The 18944-nt window shown below is 39.9% G+C and overlaps 1 protein-coding gene across 1 annotated transcript; it reads left to right on the plus strand.

Moving 5' to 3' along the window:
- The first annotated feature begins 9422 nt into the window (after positions 1-9422).
- LOC146375582 (P2Y purinoceptor 2) lies at positions 9423-11050 on the plus strand. The gene has a single exon (XM_084947211.1). The coding sequence runs from the start codon at positions 9429-9431 to the stop codon at positions 10422-10424; it is 996 nt and encodes a 331-aa protein (XP_084803337.1). The 5' UTR covers positions 9423-9428; the 3' UTR covers positions 10425-11050.
- The last annotated feature ends 7894 nt before the right edge of the window (positions 11051-18944 follow it).

Consider the following 18944-nt stretch of genomic DNA (forward strand, 5'->3'; position numbering starts at 1 on the left):
CAATTCAATTCAATTTTATTTATATAGCGCCAAATCACAACAAAAGTCGCCTCAAGGCGCTTCATAGATACAGAGAAAACCCAACAATCATACACCACTGTGTTTGAGCAGGAACAGGAAGTGATACTCTACCGCAATATTTAAACAAATATTCTTATTTCCTGTGCCCTCATGTCTCTTGTTTGTGATCCATTCTGTACAAGCCCTTAAAAACAATCCTGGAAACACTTGTAGTATAATGTGTATTTACAGATCCTGTGAGTCTGATCTTTCAGCTCCTATGCAATACCCAGATAAGCAATAAGTGTGACCCATGTGGACAGTATACAGTAAACAGACTCCCTTCGATTTTTCTTAGTTTTCTGTATATTTCCTCCTCCTCCTCATCATCATTGAGAACATTTTAATATCAGATAAAGACAACACAAGTAAAATGCAGACAAAATGCAGGTTTTAAATTATGATTTTATTTATTAAGGCATAAAAGCTGTCCAAACCTACCTGGTGTGAAAAAGTAATTGCCTTCCTTGTTAACTGTAATTAAGCACACTATGTGTAAAGCTGAGTTTCACCAGCCAATAAATCACATAACATAATCTGTCTGACAAAGTGAAGTAGGCTAAAAGATTTAAATTGCAATCACATCATGATCTAAAGAAACAAATCTGAAACAAAATAACTGACTTCTATCATTCTGGAAAGGGTCGCATTGAAGGTGTTCATGAATCAACAATAAGAAGGAGACTTGACAAAAATGGCATCCATAGAGCCACAGAGAGCTCCAAGGGAAAACCACTGCTCACCAAAAAGAACAACAAGGCTCATCTCACATTTGCCAAAAATATCTTGCTGATCTCCAAGATTTGGGGAAAATATCAAGTAGACTGATGAGGCAAAAGTTGAACTTTTTGGAGGATTTGGGCCCTGTTATAAAAAGAACAGTCAGCAGTTCATGGTGGCACTGTCATAGTCTGGAGCTGCTTCACTGTTTCAGGATGACTTGCCATCATTTATGGAACCATGAAATTTGCTCTCAATCCGAAAATCCTGAAGGAAAATGTCCAGCTATCAGTTCACGTCCTTAAACTCAGGGCGCACTCGAGTTATTCAGCAGGGCAGTGATTCAAAACACACCAGCAAGTGCACTCCTGAATCACTCAAAAAGGAGGAAGAAGAAGGGTTTAGAGTAGCCTAGTCCTAAAAGGCCAGACTAAATTGCTATTGACATCATTCAAACTGTTTGTTCGTGCGCCAGTGTGACCAAAATAAAATAATTCTGCAAAAGGAGCCACCTCAAATTCCTGCACAGGGATGTGAAAGAGTCATTATCAAGTATCACAAACACTTGATTGCAGTTTGTGCTGCCAAGGGTGGAAAAAACAGGTATTAACTTTAGAGGGAAATTATGTTGGGTTTTTTTTGTTGTTTTTTTTGTTTTTGTTTTTTTTTTTGTGTCCCGTTTGGATCTTTAGCCATCAGAATTGTTGTCTTAAGGCCAAGAAAGATGCCAAGCAGATTTATTTTACCAAGTGGATCATCATGGCCTTGCCATATTGGTCCATTTGATTGACCTTTATTATAATTATGTATTTATTTTATTTTCGGTTGCTACAAACGGGACAGATGTGACTGGGGGATAGGACAGGGAGAAAGAATGAAAGAAAGAGAGGGAGAGAAAGAAAACCAAAGGGGAGAAAAGACGGTGAGAAGGGGGGGAAGAAAGGAAAAAACAAACAAACAAACAAACAAAACGCCTGGATCACCTGTATGGAGAAAAAAAACAGAAGAGAAAGCAAACAACAAAGAGCAACATAATAAAAACAGCACCATCACAATAAACTAGCTAGCAGTAGATAACAGTAGATACTAAATAATAAACGATATTGTGCAGCACGCAAGATAGACAGCGCACAATGTGCTTTGAGGCAGCAGCCAAGAAAGGTGTAGTCCGCGTCTGTGAACACCCGTGTGTACACCTGTGTGCACACCTGTGTGGATCAGCATGCTTGTATTCCAAAGGTTTCTCCATGTAACGATCTGCTAGGGAGTGTGGGGAGCCATAGCCCCGTCCACCAGGGTATGAAGCAGGTATGGAGGAGATCCAGGCCCCAGATATCCAGAGGCCCCAGAGTACAAGGACCCGAGGAGGACCACCAAAGGGGGGGGGAACCGTGCCACCCTCCTGGGAAGAGCTGAGTAGAGCCCCAAACGAGAGGTCACCCCGCAGCTACGGAGCAGAGGCCAGAGGGGGTTGCAGTGGCGTGCCCGCGGGCTCTGCCGGCACCCAGCTGTGCCAGAGAGGACCGAGCTTCAGGCCCAGAGGCCTGAGGGCATCCCACCCCCCGGAAGGAGCCCAGGCGCCCGGCCCCGCCAATCGGCCACCAGGAGTGAGCCGGTACATGCATGAGCGCCCAGCCCCAGATGACAAGGACCACCAACACACCAACGTCTAAGGGCATCAGCCACCGGCAGGGAGTGTGGTGAGGGGAGATAGGGAAATTATGTTTAAAAAATAAATCATCATTTCAAAACTGCATTTTATGTGGATTAGCTTTCTGTAATATTACTTTTTTTTCATTATCTACAATATTTAAGTGTGAAAAGTATACAAAAAACTGAAAATTTGCAAGGGGACAAATCCTTTTGTCACTGTAATGTATAACATGGTAAATTGTAAATGGCTTGTATTTGTATAGCGCTTTACTTAGTCCCTAAGGACCCCAAAGCGCTTTACATATTCTTATATTATAACATTATAACACAAATAACACAGAATAATATGAAGCAGTCCAAACAAATCTCAGACGTCTGAAAGCTGCAAATAAATGCATCAGTTTAAGAAAAGACTGCAGAACACATTCTGTATAAAGCAGTGTTCATGTCTGTCTGCCCTCAGAGCACACAGTGTTATTCTGTCTGTACTATCCAGGATTCTACATTATACCACGATGTTGACAATATTTCCCCAGCTGGAAATATGCACCGTTTTTGTTCCCCTCATTGTTTTTCCATTAGGTTACCTGGCAATTCCCTACTGACTCTCACATCCTCTACACACTATCATGTGTCCCTGACATGTGTTACTAATAAAAGCAGGTCCGTTGTCAACAGAAGATGCAAAGCAACAGGTTTCTCCATGTGTTTACAGCTGACGCAGTTCAGTAGTAGACTACTTCTCTCCAACATTATTTTAATATAAATGAATCCATCAGACAGATGAAAGATGATTTTGGCCCCTCGCAGCATTTTAAAATGTTACTAGCTATGCTGGATTATGTCTTGAGTACTGAACTTCTTCACAAACCAAATAGTGGCATAACAGGACAAAACAGGAACTCTTTGAATTCACAAGTAATATCTGCTAATACACACACACTGCATCTCCTTCTTTGTGTAGTTTGTCATCTGCAAAAGGACATGTCTCTTCTTTCATAGTGAAAGAGCAAATGTTTTTCAGGCCACACGGGACACACGGGTTTCATTAAGTCACCATTGAAGCACCTGCTCACTAAACATAGCATGTATATAAAAAAATCTAGCTTTCAGGTCTGAAACGCGACGCCAAACATGGTGGCTTCTTTGGTTACAGTGTTGCCTGAGACCTTAGTGCACTTTCCCGATAAATTTAAGGTCGTTTCGTGCCACTTAAAACACCATGAAATTAATTTAGTACATTTTGGTCCTTTTAGAATCAGAAAGAGGGCTAAGATGACATACTGTCGGGTGGCCCTGTGTTATGGCTGAAAATTTAGCATCATATGTGTCTGCAGTATTTCTTGGTTTCTTAGAGTCACCCTTCATTCTCTGCATATCAGTGTGGTGGCAGTAAAAATGTTCAGCTTCATGCTCAATGCAACTTTCCAGCATTCATCCATTACACAGGTCAGCAGGTAATAATCATCACAGGTACTTTTCTGTTAGTTATTTTCACAATGATTTCAAACCTGTACTTAGTTTTTCTCTAGGACATCTAGTTCTTCTGATGAACTTTTTTATACATTTTGTGTTTGTTGACCACTATTTTTGGACCAGAAGTCAAAGCGTACAGCACAAAAGGAAATGAAGACTTATTGGTAAAAGCGGTCTGCTGTTTGCATGGGTATGTAAGGACGATGGTTTTCGACTATGTCTGTAAGCAACCAAGCTTTAAGCTTGAAAAGCATTCAAGTGGCTCTGTGAAAACTTAATCACCTGCATACCGGGAAGTAAACAGAAAATGGGCTGCTGCATGTCACTGAAAACCCATTTCCTACATTCATATTTGAAAAGTCTGTGCATGGTGAGTAACAAAGGAGAACGTTTCCAACATGATATTCAGCTAACAGAGGGTTGCTACCGGGGTTTCTGGGATGAAACTATTGCTGAATGCTTTACTGTGACAATCCAGATCTAATATTGTACAAAATAAAATCATACTCCACGCCTTTCTCGACATGACTGGAAAATAATAAAGGCATATGTCAAATCTGCACCAAAAAAAATGTAGGAAAGTGTGTTTAGGTCACTTGCAAAAACTTTTTTATGTTGCTTTGTGTTATGTGCTGGGCTTTGAAAAGCACCAACAATGCACTGCATTCTGTTGCTTTTCAGAGCTTATGAGACATATGCCTGTATTTTATTTAGCAGACTTCAGTCACTTGGCAACAGCATCAAATGTACATGGAACAAGCAAGTAGTAAGGCTAAAAAATGAAGCCATCAGGAGTTGCTACAAATTGCAGTTCCTCTAACGAACACTTGAAGCTAATTCCAAAAGAATGTTAATGTCAATAGAATGTTACATAGTAACTTTACAGCATTAATGGTGTGTGTACAGCTTGGTGCAGAAAATAGATTCAAACCCTAGGGATAGTTTTCCCCTTCCTTGCTACTATATGGTGGATGAAAGTATATTTTAACATTCATCCACACATCCACGTCCACATCTGGCTGCTTGACTGACAGCATCCCAACAGACAGCCGTAGCAAATCAATGTGTACTAGGCCTCACCTTCTCTACCAGAAGAGGAAAAAAAAGTCAAAATTTTGATATTAACCCTCTCAGGCTCAAATTAAGTTTTTGTTGCTAATGATCAAAAGAATACCTGCAGTGGTACTTCTGAGTAAAAAAAACTCATAAAATATGTATGTGGGGTAATCAGGTTGTTAGCTTTTAACTGTTGCAAATCTGCAACGCCTGCCTTGAGAGGGTTAAAGTTGAAAATCTATTTTGAGAAAAATAAGTGTGTAAAAAATGAAAAATGTGTAAAAAAGTGGAGATTAGAGTTGTTGTTTCAAAACAAACTGCTACGGTTGCTACACTTTCTGAGCTGTTGAAATCATTCTTCAGAATCAGTTTTAGCAACAACAAAGCATGTAAACATATTGTGGTGATGAGTATGGGAGTATATAAATGGTTACATCCTCGTGCAGTAAAGTGGATTTATGTTGTATCACAAGACAGATCCGAGACGACAATCTACACATTTTTAAGAGTCACAAAACAGACAGAAACACAAGACAATAAATATACTTTGTATATGAAGCACCCCTCATAAAATCAGCAATAAGAAATTCATTCTCTGTGGGTGGAAATGGAGGTCTCGGGCTCATGTGGTCTGATGAAACTGCAGAATTGCAAAAAAGTAAAAGAGTTCACAATTCACATTAGTTTCTGTTACAACTGCTTTTTCATTGCATGTGAAAAGCTGCATACTGCAGAGGCACAAACGTTAGCGTGCACTCCTGACACTTTTTCTTTGGTCAAGTTTCTAAATGTGTTTTAATGAAGAACTCTATTAGAACGTAAACAGAAGGAAGATTTGATTAATTATTTATCAGTTATATGACAGCAGTCTTATCTTTGTATAGATCCATTCACTGAAAAATCTAAAGAGAACTGAAACAGAAAAAAAGACTGCTTTGACTGACGGGCATCCCAACAGGCAGCTGTAGCAATCAGTCTTTCTCTAAGAGAAGTCACAGAAGGAGACTCTTAACAGTGCTGGTGCAATGTTAAAAAGAATGTTTACCTTTAACCACAGTGAAGTATGACGACCATATTGAGAGAAACAAAGTTATTATTGGTCATTTTGAGAATAAACTGAAACTGTGTAACAAAAAAAGTGTGAAAAACAAAAAAAAAATGTGGAGATTAGAGTTGCTGTTTCATGACTAACAAGGAAGGAAATGATGTCTCTTTTAGCACTTAAACCTATTGTGGTGATCAGTATAAGGATGGTGAGAAGATGGTGCAGAAAGCTGCATCTGGTCAGACGGAAAAACATGAAATCATGAAAAGATGCGAGGATATTGATGGTTATGCCCTCGAGCAGTAACCAGAATCTGTGTTGTAATACAAAACAGCTGATCACTTTGTTTCACGTTTCACGTCATCTACACGAGGCACATTTAAGGAAATTGTTACTTTGAGTCCTGACATAGCTGGCAGAAAAAAAAAGCTGCAGTCAGTAGTTGTCACTGTAGAGCTCCGCCCCTAACAACTCTACATGCTGACACTCCTCAAGAGAAGCAGTCATTGTGTTACTGGATACAAATTACTGAGGATAACTTCAGCTCTGGTAAGATCTTTAAAAAACAATTGCAATTACAAGAAAGTACAAGACTTACATATTTCACTTTGCTTTTGCTGTAAAGCATGTGGTTCATTCATATATATGCGTCACATATGTATGATTGTAGCCAATGAAATCTTTCACATTTTCATGTAAGCTTAGAAATAATAAGAAACTGTGAGAAATTACACGAGTACAGTTCTAACTGTAAACATAAAAGAACATTAATATTTCAGACTGTGGACTAATGAGCAAGAAGATGTACTTTAGTGCCCCTCCGAACCAAAGGTCAAATTTCCTTGAGTTAAGGAGATGAAACTGATTTTATCAACTCATTGTTCCAAAAAACACTCTTAAATGTAAACAGTTATAGTGGACAGTATGGCATCTAAAAGTGTCAGAAGAGCTGTTAGTTTGATCTTAGACACAAGGTTGGTAAGAGTTAAGCACGTGAAGCTGTAAAACTCTTTGTGGAAACTGAATCAGTTGCATCAAATGCAGGAACAGGCAGACCAAAGGTGAGCTCACTATTGGAAGATCAGTTCAGTGAGAGATAGAAAAGATACAGATACAGGATTTGATTCCACAAAAAAGCACAGGTCCTATCAACAGGTAGCTATTGGTGTTCTTAGAGGATGAGGAAAATCTTCAAAACACCGTTCAGAAAGATAAAGCAGGACAAATGGCTCATGCAGACAAAGACATCCAAACATTTTACAAGAAGAAGCAGCACCTCAAGATTCAAAACTGCATATAGATCCATAGAAGTATATCTGAATCTAAAATAGGTTAATAGAATTCTTCCAAAAATTCTTGGATCCAGATCTCTAAAATCGCAGAAATCACAGGCATCGTGAATTCTACTAACAGACATCATTTTTACATTACCTCTACCAGGGAGGTTAAAGTCTGAAGACAGAAGAAGACCAACACGCAAACATAACTGCATGTCACCTGACCTTAGCTCCACTGAACACTGACGCTGTTAGGAAAGCTGCCACATCACGCTGGGATGATGTCTGAGTCACCAGAATCTGGAATCCATGCAGCTCTTCACTCATTACTACAGCACATAGGATAGTGCAATTCAAAATGTTCAGACAGGATCATAGAAAGGCTGACAGTAAGAAAGTACCAAGCAGTTAATAAGCCTATTTAAGCCTGATGCATACAGGAGACATTTATTTATGTGTGAATAACAAATAAGAAAAAACGCAGACTGTTGTACTCAGACAGGCAGTTTCAAAGCTGAGCCTGAAGTCATATCAGCATGGGCAACAAGGGAAACTGCTTCAATCTCAAACTGTGCTGAGATTGAAGTAGATTGAAGAGAATGTGGCCGGATTTCTTAAAAGTTGTTCATTATTCATTCAGCATTATGAATAAATAATGAAAAAGAGTGCAAGGGCAATAATATAGAAAAGATTCAGTAAGAATAAACGGATCAAAGGCAAAAAGAATGAATAAAGTGAGATTAACATGCGGCACTGAAACTGAATCTGTTGAGTACTTTACTCTTACTTTACTGAAGTGGATTGTTTGAATGGTTTCAAGGTGAACCATGCTGCTGTGCAGTTTTACCACAGTCAAATGTCAGGAAGCCTTGTTTTGGGGAAGCAGTATGATGGACACGGATGTGTAGGTGTGTTTATAAAGGAAAAACAAACACACACTTCTCAGTTGCAGAACAGCATCAACAAAATGAAAGGATTTTTCTCCATGAGCTTTCTCTTTTTGGGAGGAATTGGCTAAACATACTGCCAATTCAGAGTTCAAACAAAGGCTTTGGGAGCCTGAAGTGACTGTCACTCACAGTCCTCAATAAACAGGAGCAGATGGCATTAAATGGTTAAAATAATAATCCAGAAGCAGGACAATAATACTAATACTTTTGCATGCTGATTGGTCAGTTAAGGATTCCTAACAGCACACAACACTTTAATGGCATTTGATTACCCAGTTTATCTCAACCCATTCTATTAAACAGATGGTAAAATTTGCCAGTAAAATGTTACCCCGTGTAATTTAAGGCCTCATTTATTTTCAGCAATCTCTTGATCAATCCCAAGGAGGGTTAGGGTTGCTTGCGTGAAAGGGTGAATGAGGCAAGTTGTGTAAAGTGCTTTGAGTGCTGGGTTAGAGTAGAAAAGAGCACCGGTTCATTTACATTCAAATCAAAACAGCCATATCCTCAACAAAATCTCAACCAATAAGCTTTTTAAAAAACAAGCAAACAAAAATCACCTAGAGAACTGTGGTGGTTATGTAAGCCCCAATAAACCCCAAGCAAACACAAGGTTACAAAAACTGAGATGTGCACAACTGGCCAAAACCATACCAAAATGTGACTTGCACCAATATGTGTGTCATTTTTGGGCAAGAACAGCGAGTACAAAGGGCCCATTTATATTCACTGCTGCAACCTTGTCTCACAGTAACCTGTATTTAAAACCGCCATTGAGGTACAGGAGCCGCTGCAGTATTATCCTGAACAACAGGTGTCGACACTCACACAATATTGTCACACAAACGCTGATATAAAAGAGGAAGAAGTCAAAACCAGAAGCCAAGAATTTGTCATGTGTTTGTTTTTCACTGTTCCAACATCTCCCTCTGTATGTCTCTGCGCCTCTGTACGGGAACATTAAACCGACACAACCATACACTTGCGTCTTCAGCTGTGCCTTGGTCGCCACAGCTGAACAGGTTACAAAAAGATACACATGGTGTGACGCCCACGACACAGGCAACGCAGTGAGCATAACTACCCATTACTCTCTTTGGAGCCAGCCTCAAGCGGTCAAACTACAGCTTTTGCCACATGACTGTGTTGTGATGATTGTTTTGTTTTCTCACAGGTGGAAGGAACTCAAAGATGCCTGGTGAAGTTCTCTCTCAGCTTGGGAATAACAGCAATGCTTCTGGCCTTTGCCTGGCGGAGAGTCAGCATGTGTCTATCACCATCCTGCTCTGCCTGGTCTTCTTTATTGGCTTCCTCCTGAACACCTTCAGCCTGTGGGTGTTCTGCTGCCGGTTGCCCTGCTGGACGTCTGGAACCACGCTGCAGTTCCACCTGGCCCTCAGCGATGCCATCGCCACACCAGTCACTCCCATGATGGCAGTTTACTTTGCTATGGGTAACAACTGGCCATTCGGTCAGTTCCTGTGTCAACTCAAGATTGCCCTGCTGAGTTCACATTTCTATGGCAGTACCATTTTCCTCACTCTCATCAGCATTCATCGGTATGTGGCTGTTGTTCACTTCAACAGGAGCTCTTGTATAAAACGGAAGGAGTTCGTCAGGAAGCTCTGCGCTGGAGTTTGGTCTCTGCTACTGATCCAGGCTCTGATCTTTGCTTTTACTCTTCCTACCACCACAGAAGGGAAAAACAAACAATGTCTCTCCATTCATCAGACCAAACTGACAGAATCCTACTTTGTCATTAACTTTATCCTGTTTATCTTTGGGTTTTTACTCCCCTTCTTTGTGTCTGCTGCATGCTATAGCCGCCTAGCAAACACCTTAACTCGCTTAAACATTAGCACAGCTAAAGGTCTGAAAGTGAAGGTGAAATCTCAGAGGATGATAGGTGTGTGTCTGGTTATATTCGCTTTGTGCTTCCTGCCTCTGAATGTGGTACGGACTGTAGGAGTCATATTAAAAAAATACTACCCGCAACAATGCCATCTTCTCCTTCAGTTTGAGACAGCATATTACTCAACCTGGATTTTTGCGGGAGTAAACAGCTGCCTGGATCCACTGTTGTACTACTTCGGTTCGCAAAACTTTCGAGATACCTTCCAGTCTTTCAGGAAGGGGCAGGTAGACATTCAGAACAGAAGTGATTCAGAAATGACTGGAAATTTCTAACATGTGGATATGACGTGGATATGACTGGTATCTGAGTCTCAAGATCCAGTGCTGGCGGAAGAGAATATGTTTGAAATTCCCATTTAGAAACAATACAGATGTTATATTGTTAGCTGGTTTACGATGAAGATCTCTCTACGTACCCACAATATTAACAGATATCATACAGTACCCATCTTTTATCTATTATTTCACAACTATCTTATACACAAAACTATTTTCTGTATTTTTTCCTTTTCTATTACTAAATGGTGGTGGTAGTAATCACCATATTTATGAACTGCACTGGGGACCAGCAAGTGGGTGGGATTGTTAATAAACTTACAAACCATACAGCAGACATTCATGATTGCATCCCACCAAACCATGACAGTCTGTATTATAAGGGATTCTGGAATGATCTCATGTATTCTAACATTGTCAGTATCACCTGTGCGTTTCCTGTTGTCACATGCCAAACTGCCAGCAAGAAAACCAAGTCATGTGTTGCCACACCACACTCCAAGTTTCACATCCAGACTCCAGCCTGTGGTTAGACAATAAAAGCACCTAGGTTAAGGTAAAGGAAAGACCATGGTGTGAAACTAAATGTTGGCTCTGAAGTCACTGTGTTCTCTGTGTATTAAAGTAACTGTTTTATAATAAAAGACAACTCCATATCTTGGTTGTGCAAGTTTTATATTATAGAGGACACAAATAATGTCTTTAAAATGTGTTTTCTTTATTTTAACCCTCAAAAAAGTTCAAAAAGACAGAATTCAAAAATATAATTAGTGGGCCCACAAAAGAGGTCAACTAAATATAACTCTAATCAAAACACAACTTCCAGAAACTGAAACAAACAAAGTTGACACAATTTAACTCACAAACTGGCCTAATCGCAAAGACACAGGAGGGTAGATTTTATAGTGGTCGGCATTCAAAGTCCTCAGCCCTTGGCCACGCCTTTTGCCCAGACAGGAAACAGCCACCGCCCCAAACCAGGAAACTCAAAGAAAGAAAAACATAATTAATATAACAAAAAACATCTTTAGAAAAACCACACAATGCTATTATGTGCACGCTTCATTAAATTAGTGTCAGGTTTAAGTAAAAGCATTAATGAATTATATTAGTGAAGCAACTGCAAATCAAACTAATAAAGTGAATGAATGGACTTGTTTTATCTATGTGTGGCTGACGCCATCACACAATCACTCACACTGTAATCCATACAGCAATGCTTTTATTGTGCTAAGAATTTGATATAATAATTCCCACCACTTATTTCCCATGCCCATTGATTCTTTGACTAAAATGCTCCAAAAACTAACAGACTTTGCCTTTGCAGATCTTAAGATCTTTGCAAATTTAAATTTGTCCTTCCCCAATTTAGAAAAAGGTCAGTTTCCTCTCCTTCCATAGCACAGATGTGATACACAGAAGCAGTTTCAGTATTAGTAACACAGTAACTGTGGGTTTGTGAAATATTGCCTTAGCTCAAGTCCCAAGAGTCCAAGACTCTGTAACACTGTTCAAGTGACATTAACAGGCACTGCTGCACAGACCACTGTTGTGTCAGGTGGCCACAACAAAAAAAGATATTGAGTGTGCCAGCAGAAGTCAAATAACCACAAACTAAATGCTGGTGTGTTTCGAACTGACAAAAATATGGAGAATTGGAAAATGCAATGGCCATTTAATGACCCAGCACTCCAAACCACAAACTCCATATTATATTCTAACTTGGGGTGCATTCATCGGAGTGTGAATGTTGATTAGTTTGCACTTGTGTTTGGAAGTGTTTGTGAGATTGGGGGTGAATGAGGCATGTTGTATAGAGCACTTTGAGTACTCTGGGAGAGTAGAAAAGAATCTATACCATATAAGAATCAGTCCATTTGCCATAACTTACTTCGATTAGCCTCTTAATACATTCTTGTAGTGACGCAATAATCAGTGCACAACACATGCACTCTCCTGAATAATAATGTTACAACTTCAAGAAAACTATTTTTTAATGTGACAAACACAGAAAGCATTACAGAGGAACAGACTTACATACTTCGCACATAATAAGTTGCCAAAAATAAAACCATCTGTAAGGCAGAATGAGCCTATTGTTATGTGAAAGTTAGTGACTCATTTAGCTTCTTAGTGGTCGAAAGTGAGAGGCTGGCAGAACCTCTTCCTTTTCAGTGTTACTTTACACAGCTAATCGACACTTGCACTTTAATAACAAATTACATGGATGCATCAATAGTAATAAGTAATTTAAAGGCTGCAACTAGCATTTACAGAAAGGTATTCCTAGAATAATCATTGCGTTCCATTAAGAATTACTTCTATCACCTAAAGCCTGTTTACGAGCTGAGCCCAGGAACCTGTAACTTAGAGGAGCCACAAGTATAATGGGTCATTAGTGCAAATTAGTGCAGACCCTGTGGTGTCTACGTTACACACACTAGCTTTGTCTTCAAGTGGTACCAAGTTCAAAAAACAAGACTTTTACTTTTTATAAATTATTTGTCAAGCACATCAAAGTAACAGAGACCAATATTATTTCTGCATAGCTGATCTAGTTGCAAGTAAATTCAGACATGGGCTGCGTGACATTGCTGGCTTTAGGAAGGCTATCCTAGCTGCTATATGGTCAAAGGCAGGTTCCAAATTAAGTTAGGCGTTCAAATTTCCAGTGAGAATGACCCCAAACTAGGATTTTTATTTTTGCTTCACCAACTCCAAGTTAATGATCAAAGATGGCAGAAGTGCAGATGTATCCTTGGGGATCAGGACAAGTCTTCATGCTGGAGACTGTTTCCTGGATATCTGTGATGGTTACTGGATCCTGTTCAGGGAGGTTCCTGCGGTCTGCTCTTAGCTCCACTAGCCCCTAAGCACTGTATTCAGCACACACACAAATATATACTGTTACTGTTCTTATTGTGTTGAAGTGTATACACACTTGTGCTGCAGGGACATTTATTTTTAAAGAACAGAATTCCCACCATGTGCCACATGTCAAATACACTTATAGTGAAGTTAAAGCACGTGAACAAAGGGGCAAAACATACCTGTTAGCAGAAGTATGAAGGTGCGCAGGGAAATCTGACGTACATGGTAAACTGCACCGACGATAATTAGGGAGGAATAACCACATCAGCCTTCTGCCATTTTGGATGAACGCTCACGCCACTGAGAGAGCGCCAACTTTATTAACAGCCACACACATGTAAATCACACCTCAAACATAAATAAACCCTCTGGCTGTTTCCATAATTGAGAGCATTTTCTTTCTTCATGTCAACACCCCCACTTGCTCTCATATTATGACTCTCTTAAGTAACAAAAACACATATAGGGTTTCTCAGCCGGTGCTGTATATATGTCTGTATACCTGGTTAATGTCCAAACATAAACTTTTCAAACTTGAACAACTTAACTTTTGTTGCAGGTTTTGTCATTACATCTGCTACCATCTCTTCTGTTGAACAATAATCCAGAGTTACTTTTCCTTCACTCGCAGTTGACCTTACAAAGTGATACTTTATGTTAACATGTTTACATCTTTGTCTCGTTACAGGATTCTTAGCCAATCTTCATAAACCTTTGGCGGTGCATATTTTTGTCCATCGATACCTCGTAACAGTTACATTAGGATCAAACACTCCTGTAGGTAGGGTTGCAGCTACAGCCATGCACTCAGCTTCACAGGTAGATAATGCAACAGTAGGTTGACTTTTGGTTTTCCATGAAATCAAAGGACCATTTAGAGCCAGACTTATACAATAACCAGTCGTACTACATCTGTCTGTTACATCAGCTGCCCAATCATCACTGTATGCCCACAACCTCAGTTCTTCATTGTCACGTTTTCTGTAACACAGTTCTTTCTCGGATGTTCCCTTCAGATATCTCAGTACATGTTTTACTGTGGTTCATTGGTCTTCAGTTGGCTCAGTGAAATACTGTGACAGTTTACTGACTATAAAACTCAAGTCTGGTCTTGTGCATGTAGCCGAATAGATCAGACTACCACCTGCCTCTCTGTACCTTTAGATTAGATTAGATGAAACTTTATTAATCCCCTGGGTGGGTTCCTCCGGGAAATTCCTCACTCATCTTTTCTGCACCATCAGTGTAGTTCAGTGTTTTCTCACAAGGTGTCAGTCTTTCTTTACAATCCTGCATGTTGAACCTTTCAAGTATTTATTCCACATATTGTTTCTGTGACATTTTTACACAGTTATCGCTCTGGTCAAAATCTATTCCAATGAAATGTCTCAGTTTACCCAAATCCTTCGTTTTCAATTTTGCTGCAAGCATTTCCTTCACAACAGTTAGTTCACTTTCATCACTAGTAGTGATGATCAGGTCATCTACCCATATTATCAAAATCACCTTCTTATTTCCTGTCATCTTTGTGTAAACACAATGGTCAGTGGGATTTTGCACAAAATCTTTCTTCACTTATCTAATGACTGTATCCTTTAGCAACATAACGTGCCTTGTACTTCTCAGAACCATCAACATTGTTTTTGACTGTGTACACCCATCTACCCCCCACTGTCTTCTTACCCTCAGGCAAAGGTGTTATTTTCTCTTAGTGATTGCATCTCCTCATTCGTTGCACTGACCCATTTCTCTGAGTTAGATGAAGTCATTGCTTCCTTGAATGTTTGGGGTATGTTACACATTGCTCTAGAACAATAATCCATGTTAGTGAGTACTTGATCACAATCCTATTTGTACCTTGCAGCCTCGCAGTCAATTTCACTCTCCTGTGACTGGCTGCTCATCTCAGACATGGTTACTGGGATCTGTTCCTGAGTATCTGTGTGTTCTGTACCCACATCAGTCTTTTCTCTGGTCTTAGTGGACCTGTTTTGTGTCTCAAAGTCACTGTTATCATCTGGCATCATGTCAGTTTGTATTTGTCTCTACTCTTGTTTTGGTCTCAAACTTCACCAGTCTATGCTTCTGTACTTTTCTAGGTAGTAGCCCATATAAGCTGGACTGTTCCTGTCATTTGTGACACTGCCCCCTGCTGTCCATTAAGCAAAACTCTGCCTCCCCTCTTTGCTCTACAACTCCGGTGCACTTAGTGCCGTCAGCCAACTCTACGTAGTGTGTCTTGGTCTGGAAACTGTCGTCAAATTTTCCGAACTTCGTTATATCTGTAATAATATGCGAAGTTGCCCCTGTGTCCACCATCAGACCCTTTTTGTTGATGCCGCCTTCTGACTGGAACTCTGTATCCTTGCTGCTTATCCAGAATGCGTAGTCTTTGCTGCCCAACTCCTCGGAAACTTTTCGTGCATTGTTCTGTTGCTGTCTCCATCTGCAGGTTGAGTCCCAATGAGTGGTTTTACACTATTTACACCACTGCTTGCACTGACACATCCTGGCTTTGTGTCCCTTTAGTTCCCATCTGAAACACACTATGTCTCTGTTGCCGGCTCCCCGGTCATTCGAATGTTCAAACATGGGTTTGTCACTCAGTCGTGCACATCCTTTTATGACGTTGCCATCTGATGCTGCAGCATTTTCTCTGTGTCTTCGTAGCTTCGCAGTTTAGTTTTGAATTCAGCAAAAGTCAATTCAGCTTCACTTGGATAGCAAAAGGTTTGAATGATTCTGGCAGTCCCTTCAAAACCATTGCTACCAATCACTCAATGTTTCTCCAGCATTTCTCAGGGCTGTGATAGCTGTCTCTGATCGTATCACATACTCAGTCGCAATCTCACTGCTGGACTTTTGGAGCGAAGTCCCTTTACTTGGATAATAGTTTTTTAGAATGCCCAGCGCCTTCCATCATCCATCCATCATCCGCAGCTTCTCGCATAACAAGAGTTATATGGGGAACTTAGCACAAAAATTTAAACTGAAAAATGAAAATATAGAAGTGCTAAAAACTGAGTTTCTAATGGGCACTTAAGGCTCATTACAAGTTGTGCTTGTTTTAGATAGTTCTCAGCAGTTTCATTAGGGTGGATTTCATCTGTCAAGGCTTAGGGGCATTGCTGCTTTGATCTACAGATATCCTTACACTGGCAACTGCACTTTCACTCCAAGTAACTGAACTGGAACTCTCCACTGTGTTTGTGGTGTCAGTGTGTTGTGTTAACATTTTAATATAAAACTAGCTGACAAACAATTTGTCAGGGTTTACAAGGAAATTGGCAGCAGGTTTATCCAGTTAAAGATAATTCACAGGTGGCATCGAACACTGCAATAATTGCAAAAATGGAACTTGTTACCGATGGACAATTGCTGGAGATGTGATGGCCAGGGTGCCTCGATTCTACATATTCTATGGAGCTGTCCAAACTCTTCAGTAGTGGTGGGAAAATATTATGGAGGTCATCTTCAGTGTTCTGAAAAGAAGATTTCGCATCTCACCAAAACTGTCCGTGCTTGGTACAACCACAGAACTGCGACTTCTCCCCTCATAAAAAGAGATGGCTCATCTTTGCCCTTACAACGCCTAAACGGATTTGCTAAGACACTAGCGGAAAAGCCTCCCCCCTCCCTATGAAGAATGGTTAACAACAATGATTAAACTTGCATCTTACAAAAAAAAAACAAAAAACTATCAGTATAACTGTATTTGGTCTCATTTTATCAGTTGGCTCTCCACCACTTGAGGTGCAGAGGTGTGTAACAGGGGAGTGGTAGGTCTGGGGTCTGGTGCTTGTAAAATAGAGTATGATAAATGTTATTTTTCTTGTTTTGTTCAATAAAAATTTGAAAGCAAAAAAAGAGAGAGATGACGTTAGTGTTTCCGTCATGCTGGCTTTAAACTGTACCAGGCTTGTTAGACAGTATGAAACACATACAGACTTCGCACTGTTCAACTAATATTTTCATTGTGAATATTAATCATGAGTGTAAACAGGCAGTCCAGCTGCTGTCTTAGAACCCTGTGCACCATGGAGCTAGGTCAGTATATCAAGGATATCTTTCCCTTATCTGAAATCACTGACCCCAACACTGGCAACATGATGAGTTTGTCAAAGTGGAATGAATGTGATTGCTTGTACAGGTGTTTGTGAGTTGTGTTGTGTGTTATCTGCATTTCCATCCGCCTAAAAGACTGTACTAAAGAGAATTTAGTACAGCAGGCTGCACGCTGGTCATTTAAGACACATTCTTCCATAATTTCCCCGTCTGAAACACTTAAAACATCCTGTAAATAAAAGAGTGAGTGAAAACGTCCTCCGACAGTTTGAGTTTGTATTCTCTCAGCTGCAGACTCGCTGCTGTTTAAAGGTTTGAGAGCAAAGATTAGTTATAAAAACAAACGTCAAACATGGGCTCAGTCAAAGTACACATGTGATATGAGGTCAGCAATTAGTATCAGTGTCTGTGTCCAGTTTTAAAATCATATATGTAAAATAGTTTGCAGTCAACACGTGGTTTGCAGACATGTGTTTTGCAGTTTTCCAGCAGGACCCTGCTGTAAACCTAGCTGCACAGCTGATGAACGACCGATTTTTAGTTTCAAAGATACACGAAGGATACTTCACTCATCCAGCCTCTCTTGTTACCATGGTTACTACATAAGCTGCTGTAAGTTAAACAGCTGGCACTGTGGTAACTAACTGCCCATATGAGTGCTTATGTTTTCATTACAAAATAATTGTCTGACTTGGTTAACTTGGATAAATTATAGTTTATGAGTTTCATACATAACACCCTCATGAGTTTCCAAAACAAACTGGTAAGAACTGTACACCACTATAATGAAATAAATAGGCCATTACCAAAATACATGTGCTGTATTTTAAACTATGACATAAATGTGGAGGTGCTAGTAACACATTTAGTTATAAAGGTAATTTTCCTGCTTTTAGTATCATTCATGAGCAGCATTAATTGTTTTCTAAGATCCAGAAATCTGCTATAGTTTCTAACAAGCCTTACAGTTACAGTTAAACTTAACAAAACCGAAACACCAACATCAAAAAAAAAAAAAAAAATAGACAAACAAATCCACCCACACAAATCAGATGTTAGTCTTAGTAAATTCTAACAGTGTAATCATTTCTGGACAGGCTGGAGTTTTCATGACCAACATGCTGGTTCAGAAGCTGCTCCTCTTGGTGGAAATGTGCCCTCTCTTTCCTCCTTGTATAAAAAAGTTAACGTTTAACTCAAAAGTAAAACAGTTTTATCTAAAACAAAAACAAAAACCAACTCATATGAACACCAGATAATTAAGAAAAAAGAATGGTTCAGTCTCCAGTAAAATTATAAAGTTTCATAACTGCAATCTGAGCCAACCTGATTAGCGCAGCTGTAAATAAAACACTGTTGCAAACGACACCTGATAGACAGAACTGAATTAATTGTGGCCAGTGTTTAACCGCCACTGAGAGCTAAAACTCAGCGGAGTTTTAAAGCTGTGTGCCGGTGATCAGATACCAGCCGCTCATAAAGTGCTGTGTAGATTTCTAAGTGTCCATCGCTCTCAGTTTAAATCCTGTTCGTCAACTTTAACCCAGGTCAGCCACTCTGAGGGAAACAAGCTCCAGCAGC

This window comes from Perissodus microlepis, chromosome 12, assembly GCF_051167445.1.
Source record: "Perissodus microlepis isolate ML-2025 ecotype Zambia chromosome 12, ASM5116744v1, whole genome shotgun sequence".
Lineage (NCBI taxonomy): Eukaryota > Metazoa > Chordata > Actinopteri > Cichliformes > Cichlidae > Perissodus > Perissodus microlepis.

Excerpts from the sequence above, each read along its gene's own strand:
- LOC146375582 (XM_084947211.1), top strand. The coding sequence starts at position 9,429 with ATGCCTGGTGAAGTTCTCTCTCAGCTTGGGAATAACAGCAATGCTTCT.